Source organism: Pholcus phalangioides, unplaced genomic scaffold (assembly GCF_987345545.1).
Source record: "Pholcus phalangioides strain wild (caught in Gottingen) unplaced genomic scaffold, Ppha-v1.0 ptg000010l_1, whole genome shotgun sequence".
Lineage (NCBI taxonomy): Eukaryota > Metazoa > Arthropoda > Arachnida > Araneae > Pholcidae > Pholcus > Pholcus phalangioides.
In genome coordinates, this window is record NW_028301603.1 from 27,867,465 (window position 1) to 27,887,859 (window position 20,395).

At 37.1% G+C, this 20,395-nt stretch overlaps 1 protein-coding gene across 1 annotated transcript; it reads left to right on the plus strand.

Annotated features, from left to right (window-relative positions):
• The first annotated feature begins 5,754 nt into the window (after window positions 1-5,754).
• Window positions 5,755-20,007, plus strand: LOC149081196 (serine/threonine-protein phosphatase PP1-beta catalytic subunit). Its single transcript, XM_089238009.1, has 8 exons — window positions 5,755-5,876; window positions 9,099-9,230; window positions 9,330-9,560; window positions 10,407-10,511; window positions 13,849-13,920; window positions 14,417-14,568; window positions 15,149-15,283; window positions 18,980-20,007. The coding sequence occupies exons 1-8, from the start codon at window positions 5,825-5,827 to the stop codon at window positions 19,076-19,078; spliced, it is 978 nt and encodes a 325-aa protein (XP_089094135.1). The 5' UTR covers window positions 5,755-5,824; the 3' UTR covers window positions 19,079-20,007.
• Window positions 20,008-20,395: the final 388 nt, after the last annotated feature.

The window sequence follows — 20,395 nt, forward strand, 5'->3', positions numbered from 1 at the left end:
CACGAACCAGGCGCTGCGAGTTATTCGATGACTCATCGATTACGTCACGTAGCGTGAAACTCATCCTGGGGTCAAATGTACGCGAAACAAGTATTGAATAAATTTTACCCTGTTTCGAAAGTAGAAAAAAAACAAATTGGGACTTACGAATAAATTTATGTTTTATCTCTGATCGACATAAAAACTCATAAATTAATGTACTTCCTCGGCTTAATGACCATATTTCCAAAACAAAAACACGGTTTTATGGCATGCGACATACGGAAAATCGCCAATTGTCGCCCGAAGCAGGCAAAACTGCTAAAAAGTTGCGGCCCAGGGTACGGATACTGATCTTTTTTCTTTGGCCTACGATACATGAAATTAACAGACATTTTCGAAATTATGCCGAAGTGAACGTGGGAAAAAGCAAGTTCCGTTGTCTCCACCGGAAATCGAACCCAAGACTTCTCGCAACCAAGCGAGCGTGATGACCACTGACTTGCTGAGTAAAGATCAGCCTCAACTTCAGCGAATGATACTCAAGTGGCGGAAATATAGATGAAAAATGATTTTTTTTGTCGGCCCACAATACACCAAAATTTTGATATACCCCCACCCCACATGCTAGTGCCGGGCCCCCATTCCAGGATTTTTTGTCCCCCGAAAAATTGTATGCACCCCCCCCCCCTTGAGAAAAGATAATGTTGCATTTGCAGTAAAAAACAAAAAACGAAACTCCTTTCGGAAAGAAGAAGAAAAAAAGTTTAATTCCCCCCCCACCCCCAATGAGAAAATCCTGCATATGCTACGGAATTTGTATATATAGTAAAACCTCGCCAAAATATCGTTGTAGAAGACTATACCTCTACAATGCTATTTTTTTTTCAAATCTTGTTTGGAATTGCCTAGTTTAATGTTAAACTCGATACAACGATATCCTCTACTACAATAAACCCCTCTATAACGATATTTTTAGGAGATTTTTGAAGTAGTTACAAAAAGAAAACTAAACGATGTTTTTTTATATTTTGCTCAAAATTGTTTTGTTTATTTTTAACTTTGTCACTTGTTCTCGTTCTTCTGAAGGCGTCTAATAACCATGGCCCCCCACATCCTGGAGAAAGACCCCCAGACCAGTCTTTTCATGGGGCAACTTTTTATAGTGAATATATGGCCAGTGCCGTCTTAATGCATGGACCTACCCGGGCACGGCTCGGGGACCTCAAGAGAAGAGGGGCCTCAGAAAAATGAGAAGTAGTTGGATTTTTCGAGAATTGGCGAGCTAGGGCCTCAGAAAAATCACTTGGTCCGGGGGCCATATGATGCTCTTAAGACGACTGCGTCTATGGCTAGAAAAAACAAAAAAAAATTATGAGAATCGGCCCCGGCTCCAGGGTTGGAGCCATGCTTATGACATCAATATTTTGCAATAAATGATCACCGAAAAATAAAGGAAGTTATTGGTATTGCTACTTTCTGTGCAAGACACAAAAGTGCAATGCAGTAAATTTCTTTACAGGGATAATGCACGTCTAACGGCCGTATTCACCAACACAGTTTCAACTGCAATCGCAGGTGGAAGGATTGAAGATCGAAACGGATTGGTTAAATTAAGGATTTTAACCAATCCGTGTCGATCGCTGATCGTTTAACCTGCGATCGCAGTTGAAACTGTGTTGGTGAATACGGCCGTTAGTGAGTATTATAAATAAATTAATCTATTTAAATTTTTTTTGGCGAATAAATACATAAAAGCGCATTTTCTGTGGTATTTAATACTATTAACAATGCCGATGCAGAAAAGATGACAACAATAGCATGAATTTCAACTCACGTAAGGATATGTTCTCTTGATATAACTATAATCTCATACGAAAAGACACAAAGGTACCAACTAATAACATCTTTTGCCAAAAAAACTTGAAAAATTTTTCGAGAGGCTTCTTAACTCGGAGTTCGATCACCTAGAGAAAATATCTCCTTAGGGTGCGATTATAGTGCATTCCGGTTTCAGAATCAGGTAGTGGGCGTGGTTTACTCGTGCCGAGAGGGTGCTCATAGTTCGAGCCGGTTTTCCGCTGCTGTACTTCATACAGTCACCCCCCCCCCAGTGCCGTCTTAACACATGGGCCCACCCTGGCACAGCCCAGGGGCCTCAAGAGAAAAGGGGCCTCACAAAAATGAGATTTGGTTGAAATTTTCTAGAATTTACCTGGTAGGGCCTCAGACGTGATGCTCTTAAGACGGCCCTGCTCCCCCCCCCCCGTATTCGCGGGAGTTACGTTCCAGGGGTGGTCGCGAATATGGGAAATTTGCGAATAACCGAAAACATAGGACTTTTTGTATATCTCGTTTATTGAACATCATGAGAAGAGCAGGGTGACGCCGAGGGTAGAAGTGAACGCAAAAGAGGGTGCAGCGATTGTTGGCGATGTTTCCTGAAAGAACATTGTGATTTCTTTTTGCCGTTTCTTCATATCATCAAGTATGTTAGAGTATGTTGACAAGACTTCCTCTACCAAATTTTCTACATGTGAGGAACGTAACTATGTCATGAAAATAATTCTATTGCTGATTGGAATTTGCGAAGCCCTTCCATTATGCTTCTCACGGTGAACTTGTTCCCCACTTCTTTATCTTGATCTTCTTCATCTCGTACCGCTTCAATTTCAGGAGCAGTCAGCTGCATTAATTCCTCTTCGGTCAATGCCTCTGAATTGCTATTAATTAGCAGTTCGACTTCTTCTACATCCGTATCATTGAACCCTTCTCCACCCACCGGTTCACTAACGTAACAATGTCTTTCATAATCTCTTCAGTTGACTCTCTAGAACTTGTTGTGCTCTGGACCGCACATTGTGGCCAAAGATTAATCCAACTCGAGGGACTGTCTCTCGTAAGACTGCCATGACTCTAGTAATGACAGTAATGGCATTAGCGAGTCACCCAAAAATGAGCCATCCTAGACATTCACAACTAAAATTTTGTAAACAAAGCACATGAATGACGATTTGTGAGTATCAATTGTGACTAAAAATTTTTTAAAGGAAAAAACATCGCGAATATGGATACCGCGAATACGGGGGGGGGGGACCGATTGTACTGTATATTTTGTTTACTCGTCAAACCGGCGGGAGGGATAAAAGCGGGGGAAAAAAATTGACTTAAAGAAAAAAAAAGGCAGTTTCGATTTGGTTTTATACTGTGGGTATTGTATTCCCCCTTCCATCTTCGAAACAATATTCGTTGTTCATTTGGTTTCGTTTCCGGCCATGTGCCAGCCACATGCAATGCATCAAAAATTAATTTCTTCTGCAAACTATTTCATCAAATCTATTCATAGTTTGAATTTCTCTTACAAATGAGGCATTTGTTCCAATTTTTTTGCAATTATTATTTTGCCTAAATAAGCAATTTTCAATAACAACACTAACAAATTCTTGGACAGATCGTAAAGATCTCTTAAGGATACGTGATAATCACGTTGTCATTAAAAAAAAGAAAAAAAAATGTCGTCTCTGTGAATATAAGTTTTCTGGGAGATGTGTCCTCAAGACAGACTACAACACCAGCTTGAGCTAGTTACTCTACTTGTTGGTACAGCGTCTTAAAAAAGACTGATGCGGAATGTAGCCTGTTTTTTCAGAAGCAAGGAAAATAAACCTTGATTTTTTCGAACTGGGACAAATGAAGTGGATAATTAGAGGGCCGTGTGGAAATCGCGTGATTCAGTACACAAGTCATTCAACAGTCATTTCCTACCTTACTTTTTGTGGGAAAACGCTTTAAATGAGAAATCTCGATAAGTATTAGTAATAATGACAGTTACTAATATATATGACATATAACGTTATTACTAATATATATGACATATTTTCCTGCAGAAAACTAAGCAAGAAACTTTATAAGCGGGATCCACTGTATTGTATACAAAAGCGTACAGCAAAGCTGTCACTTTATCATGGTCCACCCACGAGGGTGGGGCCATGAGAGGAGATACGGGGTGCATGGAGCACTGCCCCCCCCCCAGCGACTAATTTAGGGCTAATTTTGGCAGCCTCGAGTGCATTTACCATTCTCCTCATTTTTTGTTTTTGCACACTATAACTTCACTACAGAGGGAGTCCGCTGAAGAGCGCAGCCTAGGGCTTCCCGTTACAGGATGGGGGGGGGTCACGCTTTTTTTTCGGCAATTTTACTGTGGAATGCGACATCTGTTATTACCAATTTTCATTTCATGCAGAGATTGTGGCCTTCTACTCACTAAAACAGCAGGGGCTATACTATTGCCCTGAGGTCCCCCATCCAATGCTGGTGGCATGGCCCCCCACAAGGGGTGGGCTGACAAGGCTCCAGCCCTAGGGCCCGGGACGATTTTAAGTTTTTTGCTTTTTCACGTTATAAATTCATAATAAAGGGGCCCGTGAAAGTCTGGCCGAGGAGCCCCGCAAAAGATCCCGCCTTGGGACCCTGCTCCAGGATGCGGGGGCCATGGTTGGTGGTGTCCTACATATAAGGAAATACTCAATAGCCACGCGATTATAAAAATATATTTTCTTCCTTCCTCGGAGAACGACTGCCAACAGAGAGTGGTCCCTCATACATTGGTATTTTATTCGTTCCCTGTTTTGTTTTTTTTGCGGTTAGTTGTGCATGTGTATTGTTGAAAAAAATACAATAAAAAGATACTTAGTTCAAGATATCCGTCGATACGCGTACAAATTGATATGATTGATATTAAAATATTCTGATTCTTACGAGACATATCTGAGAGGATGAAAATCGGATAGGCCATCGCACGGGCTCCCTTGACTCGTGGGCCAATGGGATGGAACCCTGTCAGCCCCTCACAATTAAGGGGGGATCCCCCTTAATTGTGGGGCCATGCATCAAATCAATTGACTTTTCGGATATCTGATATCATGTTTTAAGGGGAAAAATAGGTGCCTTTTGATATAATGGACCCGTACTTATAATGCCCTTACTTAATTTGCAGGAGGTTCTGGGTTCGAATGCCGATGCAAACTTAACTTTTTTTCCCACGCTTATGTCGACATAACATCCAGAATGTCTATTGATTCACTAATATATAGCTTATGGATATAAATATTCATTTCACATAACTGTCATGTTTCAACCTTTTAATTTCGTATAATTAATTTCAGTGCACTGCAATTAACAATAGCGCTTCATTTCTCATGATTGGCGAATCCAGGTGAGGACATTAACGATTGGTAACTTTGCTCACTACGTCATCATGTTTGACGATGATTGGCGATTTCCCTTATTCATCCCCCCCCCCTCTGTCAACTTCCCGTATTTCTTTTGTAACCTCGGAAATCGCCAAATGCGCCAAATAGCTGGAAATATAGCGCTCTCCAAGTCCCAGCGGAAAGAAATGTGATTCATGAAAAAAACGTTAAACATGACAAAAATGTGAGATGTTTATGAATACTTTTAATCAAAATTTTATAACAAAATTAATAAGTTTGGAAAATGAATTTAGACTTTGATTTTAATAAAGATTTCCTTAAGATTCATGAGAATATCCCGGAAAATATTTTTAATATGGTCACGATACTTTTGTTTCATCAGTCCATCAAGCATAGCGTTTTTGTAAGATATATACATTGATTCGAAGTGATTTACTGTAAAATAGTAAAAAAATATTAATATTAAATTTTTAAATTACATTTTTTACAATATTTATTAATTTTCTCAATTTCACAACTACAGCTGCTGATTGTAATTTTTTTTCCCCCATGTTGCCATAGGTGGGGATAAATAACCTATCACAGCCCGTTATTACTTTAGCGAAAAATTGACGGCTTTCGTCAGCAAAATGGCGGAAAGTGAACTGAATGTGGATAGTATCATTTCGCGACTATTGGAAGGTAAACAATCAATTTCATCTTTTATAGATCTGAATCGTCCGCACGATTCATTTTATAAGAAATGTTCTTTTAAGAAATTATATCTCCGCCTGACACTGCGAATATCGACTATGTAGGCGGTAGTTTCTGAAAGAAATGTAGGTCTTCCTGGGGGTTAGGTTCCGTATTTAGGCGAGTAGGGGAACGTTGGGATGCGGCGATGTATTGCGTTGAGATATTCATCAAGGGCGAAATCGCTGGTTTTCTTTTTCCACGCAAGATTCGTCGCTATATTCATCGCAGGTTATGTAAGGTATTTCGAATGCGGGCGTGTCATGTTTAGGCCTATGATATTGCAATGTTTACGTGTTAGCAAGAATATGTATCAATTGCAATACTCGTACTGAGCTGTGATAGAAATCAATGTAGACGCTTGTTTTCTATTCGAAATGCGTTTAAAGAAATTTTTATTCGAACAGTTCTTCAAATGTGAAATCTATTCGGTTATAAATGAATATTAATCACGCCAATAAAATATTTTACACAATTTAATTTGCTCTCCAAATCGGAATGGTTTCCAAATAATTTGAAGGTAATGTTTGAAATTAAGATCTTTAAACATCTCATTTGGTACTTTAAGCAAGTATCTTATGGACCTGGCCTGCCCCCTGGAGTCAATGTTGTAAATATAGTTTCTACTTAGGTTTCAAAGAATCCAGAGAACTTTCAAAGAATCTTTGAAACCTAAGTAGAAACTATATTTACAACATCTCCAGGGCGCAGGCCCATGTAGATAAGATACTTGCGTAAAGTACCAAATGAGATGGTTAGAGGTGTCCCAAGTTTGTGCATACCTGGTTAGTCCTTGCCTCAAATTTCCCTTGCCCAGGAGTACAACAGAAACTGGTAGTACGACCACGGGAAAATATTGCTGTCACTGAGGGATTAGCACACCAGCCTCTCAATAAATACAGTGGAATCCTGTTTTAATGATTACCATTATAGTGAAAAAATCTTGTTTTAACGAACACTTTTCTAATACCCCAGATAAGTTTACATAGGGACAATGTGAAAACCTGGAATTTCTTTGTAATGAAATTTGGTTATAACAAAATGATTTCTCCAGTCTCTTGGAGTTTGTTATAATGGGATTTACAAGATATAAATTTTTTTCCTTCCTTAAAAAATAAACATCTGAAATAATAAATATCTTCACAACATCCAGTCTTCCGTATATCTTGTATTAACAAGTGGAGAGCGACATTCATGTCATATAATGGGATTTGACTGTATTAAGAACAAAAAAATTTGCGATTTGGAATCGACAATAAATTGTAGGTCCCGGTCTAATTAGCCCTCGTGTGCAGAAAAATACAGTGGTCGAATGAATGTTGACTCTATAAGTATGGCACATTCCCGGTTTGTGAGTGCGAAAAACCACCAAATGTGGAGCTTATTACTGTATTACCTTGAGTTGGAAGGTTGCGAAGTAACGTGGGCATAATGTGTGTCTGGTATGCTTTTGTTTACAAGATACCCGTTATTGATATAAAACATGAGGGCAACCGTGTTGATTTCCTCTCTTGATTTGAAAGATTATCCTGTATACCCATTGATTCTTGTCCTGTTAGACAGTGTGCAAGTGAGTGACAGTATGCATGCGTGGCCGTGATTTCTATATGGTATGTGGGCATTTGCCCTGGACTCTGATATCTAAACATTTACTGTGAAATGCTTATGAAATAATGCTTGAGACCAGAGAAGGGTTAGTTATTGTCTGATTTCGTCCAATCGCAGGGGCAAAAAAACCACCAAAAATCAACCTTAAAACCATAGGCACGGGGCAGTGTGAATTATGGAGCTGATAGATCATCGTGCCCTCCCCCCCCCCTCCACACACACAGCGTTTCATGTGTATCTCCACCTCTGCTTAAAACTGCATTTACTTGCAAACAGTATACTTTCTAATGATATTGCATTGTTATTACAAATAAAGACCCTATGATACTAGTTGTTTTTCAGTCAAAATATGAAAATATGTCTTAAAAAGAATATATATAATTAATTAATAACACGATCTTCACGTATTCCTATGAAATCAGCATGATCCATCCAGGGAATTTGTTAGTGTTTGGTTAGTAGACATCCATGCCCGAACAGGGATTCGAACCCAGACCTGCACATTGAGAAACTAGTTCCCTAGCGCCTGGCTAATTAAAAATAGTCTTTCAAATGTGGATATAATTGAATTTTTTTCGCTCTAGCAAAAATATTTATTGAATTCCGTGCCAACTGGGAATGGTTTTCAAATTATTTGAAGCTAATTATATTTATGAAAGTCACCAAACGTATGTAGAATTCGCCAAGTTGGCACCGCTCCCTGTTTCTGAAATATCTCCCGAAAAATCACCAATTGCGGAGTGTTCACTTTTCTTACATTGTATTAGGGTACAAACATAGTGCACACTGGTATTTGATTCTGTAAGTCTGTGCCATTGCTTATTGATTACAAAACTTGAATTTCAGGTTTTTTTTACCAATTTGTAACGACCAGAATTGAAACCAGCTTGCACCATGTTTATACCCCTACTTTGATTTGGAAGGTTGCCAAGTGATAACAAAATCAGTGTTACTTGCTTTTGTTTACGAGTTAGATAACTCGAAATTAAACTGCACATCGACGAAAATACAAGGGTGCAATAGCTCTCCTTCAAGCTTGAATGACTGTGTGGATCAATTTCTGTTGGTATCCTCACCAATGCGACAGCTGTGAGAACGAGTGACTTCATGTGCGCATGGCCCTAATTTCTACATTGGCAAGTGAGAATTTGTCCAGGACCCCAAAATTTAAACTCGTAAACCTACAGTAAAATGCCTATGTAACGATACACGATAAGCATTCTTTGGATATCTGAAATTAAAGACATGAATCTACATTGACCATTTGTCCTGTATCGAGCCAGATGGATATTTTTTTACACAATTTGATTTGTGAGTGGTAAAAATAGGTAATTTAATTTGGTGATATGCAACAGCTTGCAAGATGTCATTTTTTTTACAAAGGGGAAAAATCTCAATGAAAAATCCCTACATGGTTTCAAAAACTCTTTTTATATTTATTTTGTATGGAATTTGATCTATGCAAAAAACCTTTAATTCTCTTGTATGTAATAGACATTCTGCACTACCGCACACCTTTTAGGTAAGCTTTGTTGTAATGGAAATGTAACTTATATCTTGCAGTTCGAGGTTGTCGCCCTGGAAAAACTGTGCAGCTTACAGAAGCGGAGGTGCGTGGACTCTGTCTAAAGTCTCGTGAAATCTTCTTGAGCCAACCTATATTGCTGGAATTAGAAGCTCCTTTGAAAATATGTGGTACGTTGTTCTTTTATTGTATAATTTCTCGTTGTAGGGGATCTTTAAATGTTTTTTTCCTAATCTAAATTTTCTATGTTTCATACATGCATTTCACAGGTGATATTCATGGGCAGTACACTGACTTGCTGAGACTTTTTGAGTACGGGGGATTTCCGCCAGAAGCCAATTACTTGTTCCTTGGAGATTATGTAGATCGGGGAAAGCAGTCGTTGGAAACAATATGTTTACTACTGGCTTATAAAATCAAGTATCCAGAAAATTTCTTTCTCCTTCGGGGAAATCATGAATGTGCTAGCATTAATAGAATCTATGGCTTTTATGATGAATGTAAGTATGACAAATGATATTCCACCTGTATAGCTTAATATTTTCAACCGAAATTCATTGTACAAGGCTATTCCAAGCCATGATTTTTTCTATTTAACGCTGGTTTTGCCATCTATTCGTAAATGTGCACAAAGCTGCTCTTAGAGGGTGTCTTAAGGCCCTCCCCTGTACTTACTGTAATAGAAGTGAAAAAATGATCAAATACATTTTTTTTGTGTGGTAAACAAGAAGTGTTAAACTTCAGCTAATTTGATTCTTGAATTTTCATCAATTTTGGAATTATTTCTTTAACGATTCTGGGTTTTTTAAATTCTGGATTTTCATCAATTATAGAATCATTTCCCTTGCTAATTCTGAATTTTCATCAATTCTGGGATTTTTCTCTTATTTGTTCTGAGTTTCTGTTCTCAGATCTTCAGGCCCTAGGTTTCATCTGTTGTTCAGTTCTTCGATTTCATTTAAAATTTTCTTCAGTTCTTAGTTTCTATTAATTCAAAATTTTCATTAATTTTGTGTTAACTTACATTGAGTTGATATTTTTCAGCATTCCTATATATTCTGAGGATGAATCTTTGGATGCCTGATTCCCCCTTACGAAGTACATAAAATCATGGCCAAAGGGGTTCGAAATTATTTTCGCTGCAGGCTCACGCCTGATAAGAGCGGCCCTGATCATACAAGTGTCTATTTTGATCAAAATCCTACATGTATACTAGCATTAATTGAAATTATTCATTTTGACATAAACGTTCAAAAAAATTTTAAACAGCTTTTACAAATGTAGGCTACAAAGTAAGTTTTGTCGAAAATTTCTCTCAACTTATTAGAATTAATTTTTTTTTAAAGGCAAAAGGAGATATAATATAAAACTGTGGAAAACTTTCACTGACTGTTTCAACTGTTTACCAATAGCTGCAATCATTGATGAGAAAATATTTTGTTGCCATGGAGGTAAGTCAGAGCTTTGTTGTGAATGTATTTTTCCTTTTCTCTCATCTATGATTTAATTTCCGCATTATGTATAGCAGGGAGTGGGGACCAAATGTGGCCTGCGAAAAGTTCTATAGGGGCTCAGACCTGCCAACTCTCCGGATTTTTCATCCTTCCTCCCACTCTCTGGATTTTCGCAGAAAATTAGATTTTACGCGAGCTTTCGCGTTCTCGTGACGTCAATGACTGCCGTTGTCGTTAGGGAAAACACCTGTAGAGTACAGCTGAGGTCATTTCCATCGAGCAGCAGTAAAAAGTCTTGGTGATCGCATTTAAGCAACTGGCAAAGTTGTCACTTTGAATCATCGCCGCTGTGGTGCTCGAGTGGTTATAGTGACGGACTCGCGATGCGAGGATCCGGGTTCGAACCCCACAGTGGTGGTCGGCTGAAGTTGGTTTTCTGTGGTTCCCAACTTCAAGGCGCAAATGCGAGCCGATCTCCCCGTTAAAAAGTCTCGCCACAGAGAGCAACAGTCCTACAACGATAAATCATTCAATCATAACACTTCACTCATAGTTTGAAAAACTGGTGGCAGATGGCAGCACTACACATAACAAGCATTACAGAGAAACAAAAAACTTCACGTCAGGTTTCACTACACATACACGCACGTTCCTGCATGTACCGATTCGTTGGGGGTTCTGGGGGGGTGGGCGGGGTGCATGTGTGGTGTGGCAGTAGTAGGTAGGGCCTCCAAAAAATGGCTCGGGGATCCATGATGTTCTTAGGTCAGCCACCTTGTTGGGCAATTTGCCTGTTGTGGCGTTGTAATTGTATTGTATTTATGTAGCGTTTATCGGCAATCATTTATCAGGGGCATGACCTTGGTTGCCGATATTCCTGTATAATCGTTATTGTATTCCATTAACAGCAGTGCGGTAAACACAAGTATTTTCCGTCAGCAGTTTTTTTTTTTTTTTTGAAGTTTTTAATTGTTTCCTCCGATTAAATATATCTTCAGAAAGAATATATAAAACTTTAAGCTATATAAAGCTTTTAAGAGTTCATATATCCAAGATTATCAATCACTGATAGCATCCACGAAAGGAAATTCATGTTTATGAACAGTATATGTGGAATGGAACTTTTTTTTAATTGATTAAAAAAAGAATTTTGAAATTTTTTTTCGAAAAACCTTTTTTGATTGAGTCTCTGGGGGTGTGGGTACCCCCCTTTGGGAGAATCACCGGATTTCTGGATTCCAAAAGTTGGCACGTCTGGGGGCTGTTGAATATGTTCCGGAAAAAAAGCATCAATATACAGAAAATATGATTTATGCCTAGGCTGATTTCCTTTATAAAAATACAGGAAATTGCGAATCCATACGGGTTATCACAAATTATCAAGGCAACTAAAGTTTCAATGCCCACTAGGGAACTAGCTTCTCGCTGTGCAGATCTGGGTTTGAATCCCAGTCCAGGCATGGATGTCTACTAACCTAACACTAACAAATTTCCTGGACGGATCATGCTGATCCCTTGGGAATACGTGAAGATGACGTTATTATTAAAAATAATAAGGGAAGAAATGGGGCTTTTTTTTTTCTTTAAAAAAGTTGGACAACCAAAATTAGGTTCTTGTAAAATACATTGAGTTCACTAATACATCGGACATTCTCTTCTATGGCAGCAATCCCATTTTTATCATGTAATTCAGTGGACAAAACTAAAAAAATTAAACCCTCTTTGCGTCGATCTTGATACATGGTACATCGCAGGTGGCAGCCCCCCTTTGTAGATTGCTATACGTCTTGTTTCACTTTTTCGATTGATTTTTTTGTACTGTGCCATCACGTTTTATGAATATCTATGGTTAGCATTAGCGTCTTAGAAGATTTGAGTCATCATAATCATTCTCTTCAACTAAATTTCTGAACCAGCTTGAAGGGTTGGTTAATCAGCACCTTACATTTAGATTTCTGCTTTGTGAGTTGTGAGTTGTAGAAATCTGGCCCGAGGACTGAAAAGGTTTCGCACCCGTGATGTATAGATTTTTTAATTTGCATTGACCGAAGATTAAATATTCCTGTAATTTTATTACCAAAAGAGAGCAAAGTCTGAGGCTGAAAAACAGGTTTTTTGTGAATAGAAGGGAAATTTATATATTTCTGAATAATGCTTCATTTTTAATTTCAGTAAACTATAAGAGAGATCTTGATCTTACTGATGTGTTTAAAAACTTAAAAGTTAGAACAATAATTTCTGTTGAAATCTTACTGAAATATTGATTTTGTATCAAATATGACAAATTATGAGTATTTTTGTACTTCGGAAAATTACACCAAAATATATCTGGGTTAAATGTGGCTATCGAATAATTCTGCACTTGACTGGAATTAGAACATTAATCAGATATTCCAATTACTCTTTTCAGTTCACTGATACGTCAGACATGTGCTTTTCTAGGACAACACTCACATTTTTTGACACGTCATAATTCAGCCATCACAACAAAAAAAATTAATCCAACACCACCTTGAATTCTTTTAATCAAAAATGATGATTTTTCAATGCAGATCATATGAAAATAAGTTTGCTCTGCAAACACAACTCTGAAAATATTGTTCTGGATTATATGTCATTGAAATGTGCAATGGCGCAAAGATCAGATACAGGAAAACATCAAAACATCTGCATTGTCGCAAACTTGTTGTGTTGGGCCACTTTTTGTTACAGTTACATTTTCCACTTGTCTGGTCATACTTTCAATAATTTGTGTTCCTCCATCTCATGGAAGCCAGTCATGACACAGAAGTCAGACATATTAGTAAGGATCTCAGGCGGCATTCCAGTTCCGGGGGGTCTGCCCAGACTTCTTTGTAAGGTCCTGTTTTTGTGAAAATTTTTCTTATTTTTGTGAAAAATAAGTAACTTTTTGTAAGAAGTGAAAAATATTCTAGTTAATCACAAAAAAATTTTTATCACAAAAAAAATGAAATGTCAAATTTATGGTTTCATTAATATGTATTTGTGAAGGGTCCAGAAAACAGACCCCACTTTTGAGTGGGCGGACCCCTCAGTTCATTCTCAAAAGCCTCTGTTGGATTGAGGTTGGGGCTCTGAGTTGGCTGAAGAATTAATTTACGCCACTGTTGTGCAATATCACATGTCAAAACGGGAATAATTCCATTGTATAGTACAGGAACAGTGCAAATAGCACCGAATTATTCTGGTATGTTTTGACAACTAGCCAACGGAAGCATTGCTGCATATAATTGCAGCTCACGATTTGTTATTCCAGTGTGGCAGTTTTTGGAAGTTTGTGAATGTATTGACTTTTGTCTCTTTGTTTGTCAAGGTTTGTCTCCTGATCTTCAATCAATGGAACAAATTCGCAGAATTATGCGTCCTACTGATGTTCCGGATACTGGTGAGATATTCATTTTTCTACAGAGTGTTATCTGGATTTTCTAGTAAAGATACAGTGAAACCTGTATGAAACAATGTCAAAAGACTGAAACAATATTCTGTTTTATACAGATTTCCATTTTATGAAGTTGCAAATCAAAGCTCTAATCATTGAATAGAGCATATTTTGATTCCGTTTTAAACAGGTTTTTCTTTCATACAGTATCCGCTTTAGACAGGTCACTCTCTATAAACATAAAATCTGTGATAAAACTGACTCAACCTATGAGCATAATTTTGACTGACAAATATGAAATAAAAAGTCTGTTTAACTCCTGAAAGCTTTAGCACTTTTGAAAAATCTTCTCAAAGCTGGCAGCTTTGACTGTACTGCAATGCAATCATTTTTGTATGTCATGTTGTATCCTGACTTACATGATCTAAGTTAAGCTAGAAATTGTTCTAAGAAATATAACTCATGTCTTTTTTTAAACTAAAGTATTGACCTTCTTCTACAGGCCTGCTTTGTGATTTGTTATGGTCTGATCCGGACAAAGATGTCCAGGGATGGGGCGAAAATGACAGAGGAGTTTCATTCACGTTTGGAGCTGATGTTGTCAGTAAATTTTTGAATCGTCATGATTTAGACTTGATTTGTCGAGCACATCAGGTAATGCACAAGCCAACTATTAATATTTTGCTATATAACCAAATCATATTGGATCTGTCTAAATTTGTTTTTCTTTTTCTACACACTGTACAAGCTAGAGACTAATCAACCTTTTGTTGTGGTTCTTTTCTTCTTTTTTTTTTTTTTTTTGCATAATTCAACTAACTGTAAAAATTGTTACCTATTTCCAGTGTTCACCAATCGCACATCAAAATTTGATTTTACTCCATGAAATTTTGAGTGAAAATACTCCTCAATTAAGGGTTATAAGGAGTAAAAAAATACCCCTTATAATTTTGAAAAGGTTAATTACTCTTCAAAATTATTTTTTTATGTAACACTGTCTTTTTTTTATTATTCTGTTTGCTTTAATTCATTTCTTTAATGATTCTTATAGTCACTACAGAATTTTAGATTGGGTTTATAGCCAGTTTCCAAATTTCATTTATTTCTTGTCTGTCCTTAAATTATTTGCTATTTATTTATTTTTCATTGGTCTGTGAAATTTTGCAACTACTTTCACTGATCTAGTGCATTTTATTTATGGTTTCTTCTTTTCAGTTAATGTTTTTTTTTTCAGGTTGTTGAGGATGGATATGAGTTTTTTGCCAAGAGGCAACTGGTGACTCTCTTTTCTGCTCCTAACTATTGCGGAGAGTTCGATAATGCTGGTGGTATGATGTCTGTTGACGAAACACTCATGTGTTCTTTTCAGGTAAAAATCCATCTGTTTTTATGAATCTTAAGTTTAATTATCATAATTAAATGTGATAATTGAATCATTCTTGCAACTGTTTTTTTTCCATGTGTTTGTTTCAATCAACCAAATTTCATGTGACTTAAAAATGACTGAATATAAAATAGTATATCATAGTTGTTTTTTTTTTTTTTTTTGTAAATGTCAATTGTATAGTGTCTAGTATATTTGAATTCAGACCTCAAATCTTCCCTTCATATAAGCCAATCAGTAAGATCATGGAATACATCAACTTTACATGGCCCTTGAACCTGCTTAAACGCTTTACTGCGACTGAAATTAAAAAATTTTCTATTTGTGTTTTCATACAAGCCTCAGCACTGGTAATGTTTCTGTCCAGTAAAGAGAACCGTTATATTCGAATAAAACACCACAAAGGTAGTTATATTGATTTAACTTTTTCTATTTCAGATGTTTTGAAAAACCACCTGTCGGATTTAGAATTGTAGCCATTTCTGAGAACGGTACATTTTTTATTTTAATAAATTGACCCTTATTCTCGAAAGCTCAGCGAAACATTCAAGCTTGTTGACCAGTTGCAGTCGTAAAGCAGAACTATGTCATCGCTATAAGCTAAAACTTTGATCTCATCAGCAATGGGTACTCCTGATATATCTGAGTCACAAATGTCTATTAAAAAATTATTCAAATACAGTGAAAAGGTCTCTTTCTCAAATCTTTATATCTCTAAAAAGAAATCCTTGCATCTGCTGTACTAAAAGAATTTTCATAGCTGCCAAGTTTCTCCTGAATTTCCACTTCATCTCTCAGACTCCTGAAAAATTCTCATATCTTCGAAACTTTGACAGCAATCGTAACCAAATTCCCTAGTTTTGGAGGCAAAAAAATGTTCCAAAGAATTTACCTGAAAAAAATACTTGCTTTCGTTTTTAATCCCTGAAACTTCACAAATTGTCATTATTGCGTCAAATAACAAAAGGAAATTTCATTTCCTTGGGAGAAAACAATTCACCAAACCGCAAGCATCAATTCAACTTTTCGACATCCAAATTGGTGAGATGACGTGTATGTGCTTTGACATGTCTTATTAAGTCTGTTCCATTTTGAGCCCGATTTTTTTTTTTTTTTTTTTTTTTTTTTTTTGCATGATTTGATTTGAGAGTAGTAAGGACAGGTAATTTAGCCTACTAGTTAGCACTGTTGGCTTGCACGATGTTACATTTTTGCAAAGGGGGAAAATTCCTATTATATTTTTGTACGGAATTTGGATCCACATGGAAAAAATCCCTCATTTTCATTCTCCAAAGTTGGAAGCTATGGCATAGGCGAGAGCTTTGGGATAGGCTGCCCCCACCCCTTCTGTTCAAAGAGCCTGTATTCGCTCATACCATAGGTGCATGGAAACTGATAACCATATTGGAGCTCACATTTAATAAACAAATGGATTGGGTCCCAGACAGAGGTCAAAGATTGTGATGCCTCAGCAATGGATCAGATCTGGTAGTTCAATCAAAATCTAACGATTTTCAGAACAATGCTAAAGATGAAATTTCAGAACATTGGAGGTATAACAATTACAGTAAAACCCCTGTTTTACAAATACCAGTGATACAAAAACTACCTTTTTAAAAGAGGGGTTTTTTGGATACTCAGCTCATTGCTGTCTCGTACTACTAAACCAGACATGCACCTTGTCCATATTCCTCTGCGGAACTTCTAATGAATTGGTACATGTTGGAATGTGTGTGTATATATAGTGAACCTTCCGTGAAGTTTGTTTCTGTGTAATGCTTGTTCTAATAATTCTAATAATGTAGTGCTGCCATCTGCAATCAGTTTTTTCTCAACTCATAGTGATTAAAGTGTAATGAATGAATAATTGTAATGTTGTAGACTTGTTGCTCTCTGCGGCGAGACTTTTTAACGGGGCTTGCATTTTTGTCTCAAAGTTGGGAACCGCAGAAAACCAACTTCAGCTGACCACCACTGTGGCAACAGGATTTGAACTCAGATCCTCGCGATGCGAATCCGCCACCATGACCACTCAGCCACCACAGTGGCGGCTGTCTCATACTTGCAGGGGTGGGAACTCTGCGCCAAAATTAACATCTTGCGCCATCCTGCTCCAATAGTGTATTTTCGTATTTTTCTGCACCAAATAGCGAATTTTGCTTCTGAACAACGAGCGTAAAATCGCCAATGTTGCTGAGTAACGAGTTTTAAATCGCCAATATTGCCAAATAACAAGTACCAGATCGCTAAATAACGAGTGTCAGATCGCCCATCTCGCCAAATAATGAGTGCTGAATTGCCAAACATAGTGTTGATTCTTCCGAAATTGACTCCCATTTTGCAACAATTTCTTTGAGTATGAAAAAAATTGAAAATTTTTAGCCCATTTGAACTGCTGCTGTTCCAGACAGCAAATAGTGCCCCCAGTAAGCAAAAATCATCTTCAATAGACTGGTTTGACAAATTTTATGACAGCCACTTTTTCAAACAAGTGAGTCAAAAGCCTGAAACACCAAAAACAAAAAAAAAAGATAATGAAAAGATTTTTGATAATAAAAGAGAGTGCAGTTGTTTTATTTTGAAAAGGGGTGAGAGTTAAAAATATTCTTGTTAATTTTGCCAATATTGCCAAATAACGTGCCAGATCACCAATCTTTCCAAATAATGAGTGCTGAATCGCCAAACATCCTATTGATTCTTCCAATTTATAAATATCTGCTCCGAATCCTATATTTTGCTGCTCAAAATCCTGAATTTTGCTGCTCCGAAATGGACTTTGGCACTTCCCATCCCTGTACTTGTGAAGATGTAATTTTGCTCCACTTAATCATATATTTTACACAAAGTGGCTCAAAAGCTTTCTGGAAGAGAAAGAGGTAAAAGTTATTCTGAAGTGGACATAAATTAATCCGGCTCGTAAGATAGTCTCTGATGATGATGATGATTGTGCGAAAATTCAGCACACAATGCCGCTGTGCATCTATGTAAACTAAAATGTTAGTTACATTGTTAGTAACAATGTCAGGGGAAAAATCCTTGGCCGAGGTATTGCTGTATATAATACATGACCTTGTTAAATGAACTAAGTGGTACATTCACAGATGACTAAGTGGCCTGCAGCACTGTTTCAGAGCAACTCTCTGCACTGTTTCACATCACTTATGCTACCCCATCGCACAGTTCCTGGTTGCTTAAGCAGTCCATTGCATATTTACAAATAATTTGAGTGACCCGCTGCACATTTACTGGCCACTTAAGTGACTTGCCATGCTGTTCCAGCTTACTTTAGTAGCCTTCAACACATTTTCAAACCACCGAAGTGAAAACCCCCACACTCTTTGGCAGCAGGGTTGAGCACCCTTGCTGAAAACAGTACTTGCAGAAGAGTGTAAGACAATACAATTGCCATTTGTTGAAAAATTGAAACTAATTATTCCCCCAAAAAATAAAAGTTAACACCCCTTTTTACTTCAAATGCCCCCCCCCCCCAACTTTATTGGTTAACTTGGGTGGGGAGTGTGCAAAGAGTTAACGTGGTGATTTGGAAACATTCCCAGAGTATGGAAGGACCCTGTTTTTGATAATGGAAATTCATCAGCTCTCGATTTTTTCCCCCTTCTAGTATATTGGCTATGCTGAAATAATTATTTTATATTTACTACTATTATATTGTTGTTATAGATTTTGAAACCGTCAGAGAAGAAAGCCAAATACCAGTACGGTGGTTTGAACTCCGGCAGACCAGTCACTCCACCTCGTGGGCCTGTGAAGAAGAAATAATTTACTTGTTTTTCTTGTGAATGAATGACACTCCATTTGTTGAACTTAGTGATGTAGATTTTTTTTTTCTCCCCCTTCGTCTTTTCGGTCCCTCGCTCCCATCCTCCACATTATGCAGTTTCTGAGAACTGCTAAGGATTTGTTATTGTTGTTTGAAAAAAAAATATATGTTTCGATTATTTTTTCCCCTTGTAACTAGACTCCAGTATTATCTCAAAATTCTTGGGTCAAATTTTTTTCCCCCTTCAAACTGCAAGTCCGTGAAATTTTCGAATTCACTGTCGTTTTATGGAACATTATATATATATATTTTCCCCTAGTATGTTTTGTATGTAAAAGAGACTTTATTAAACTTATTTAGAGTTGTTTTTTTTCTTCTTCGCCTAAGAATAGGGTTATCAGTTTTTTTTTCCACCCTGTTTGGAGACAAATGTATCTGGATCTCGTATCGTGGACATGCCAACTGATGTGTTCCCATGCCTGTATGTGTGTGTATATATATATATGTAGTTCTAAGCATGTCTGTAACTTTTTTTGAGGAAGCAGTTCAGATAAGTTGTGTAAAATATAGCTTTGCTTCTTTTTCGCCCATGCAATTTACTTCTATGAACAATCATTCGTTACGTACCTGAGTGTGAATTTCATGTGTGTGTTTTGTTTATTATTATTTCTTTCTTATTCTTACATCTTTTTGGTCATGAAATCTGTAGCCATATTTTGAGTAGTTTCAGTTTGATTCACTGAGATAATGCCATAAGTCATTTGGAGATATTTCTGCATCGTCTTTTTTTTTTTGCTCGGTACAGTATTTCTTTCCTACCTTTACGACCCCCGAATCAAGAAGAAGAGTAATCCAGTGTTCCAAAAAAAAGGAAAAAAAAAATCATGTAGAAATAAAGTGTCAATAAAGATTTACTTTTAAAAAAATGTTTCAGATTTGAAAATGCTTTTGTTTGTAAATACCAATTATGACATGTTGCTCAGTGTGTTCAAGTAACGATTAGGAGGTTATAACTATGGCGGCCACCTTGGGATGATGAGTTGTCTAAATATTTAGTTTTGGAAAGTAATCAGAAACACTACTACCTTAACTATAGTTTATATAATTTAACTTGCACCTCGTAAATATTCCTCTGTGGAATTTCCAAGGAATTGATATGTGCTGCCCTAACGTTTATCTGATAGATGCAACTATATTGCATTTAGTAAAGGTGAATAACGAAAATATGTATTGCCTTTTATTCTTAAAACATTAGGAAAATAATGTACCATCTATATCACTGCATTTTATGCATATCCCTTGATTATTTCATAGTA

Bases quoted from the DNA above. Each gene is read 5' to 3' on its own strand.
- LOC149081196 (XM_089238009.1), top strand. From the start codon at position 5,825: ATGGCGGAAAGTGAACTGAATGTGGATAGTATCATTTCGCGACTATTG. The intron at 10,512-13,848 runs GTAAGTCAGAGC...TTGTTTGTCAAG, and splicing joins AATATTTTGTTGCCATGGAG to GTTTGTCTCCTGATCTTCAA. The intron at 15,284-18,979 runs GTAAAAATCCAT...TTGTTGTTATAG, and splicing joins CACTCATGTGTTCTTTTCAG to ATTTTGAAACCGTCAGAGAA.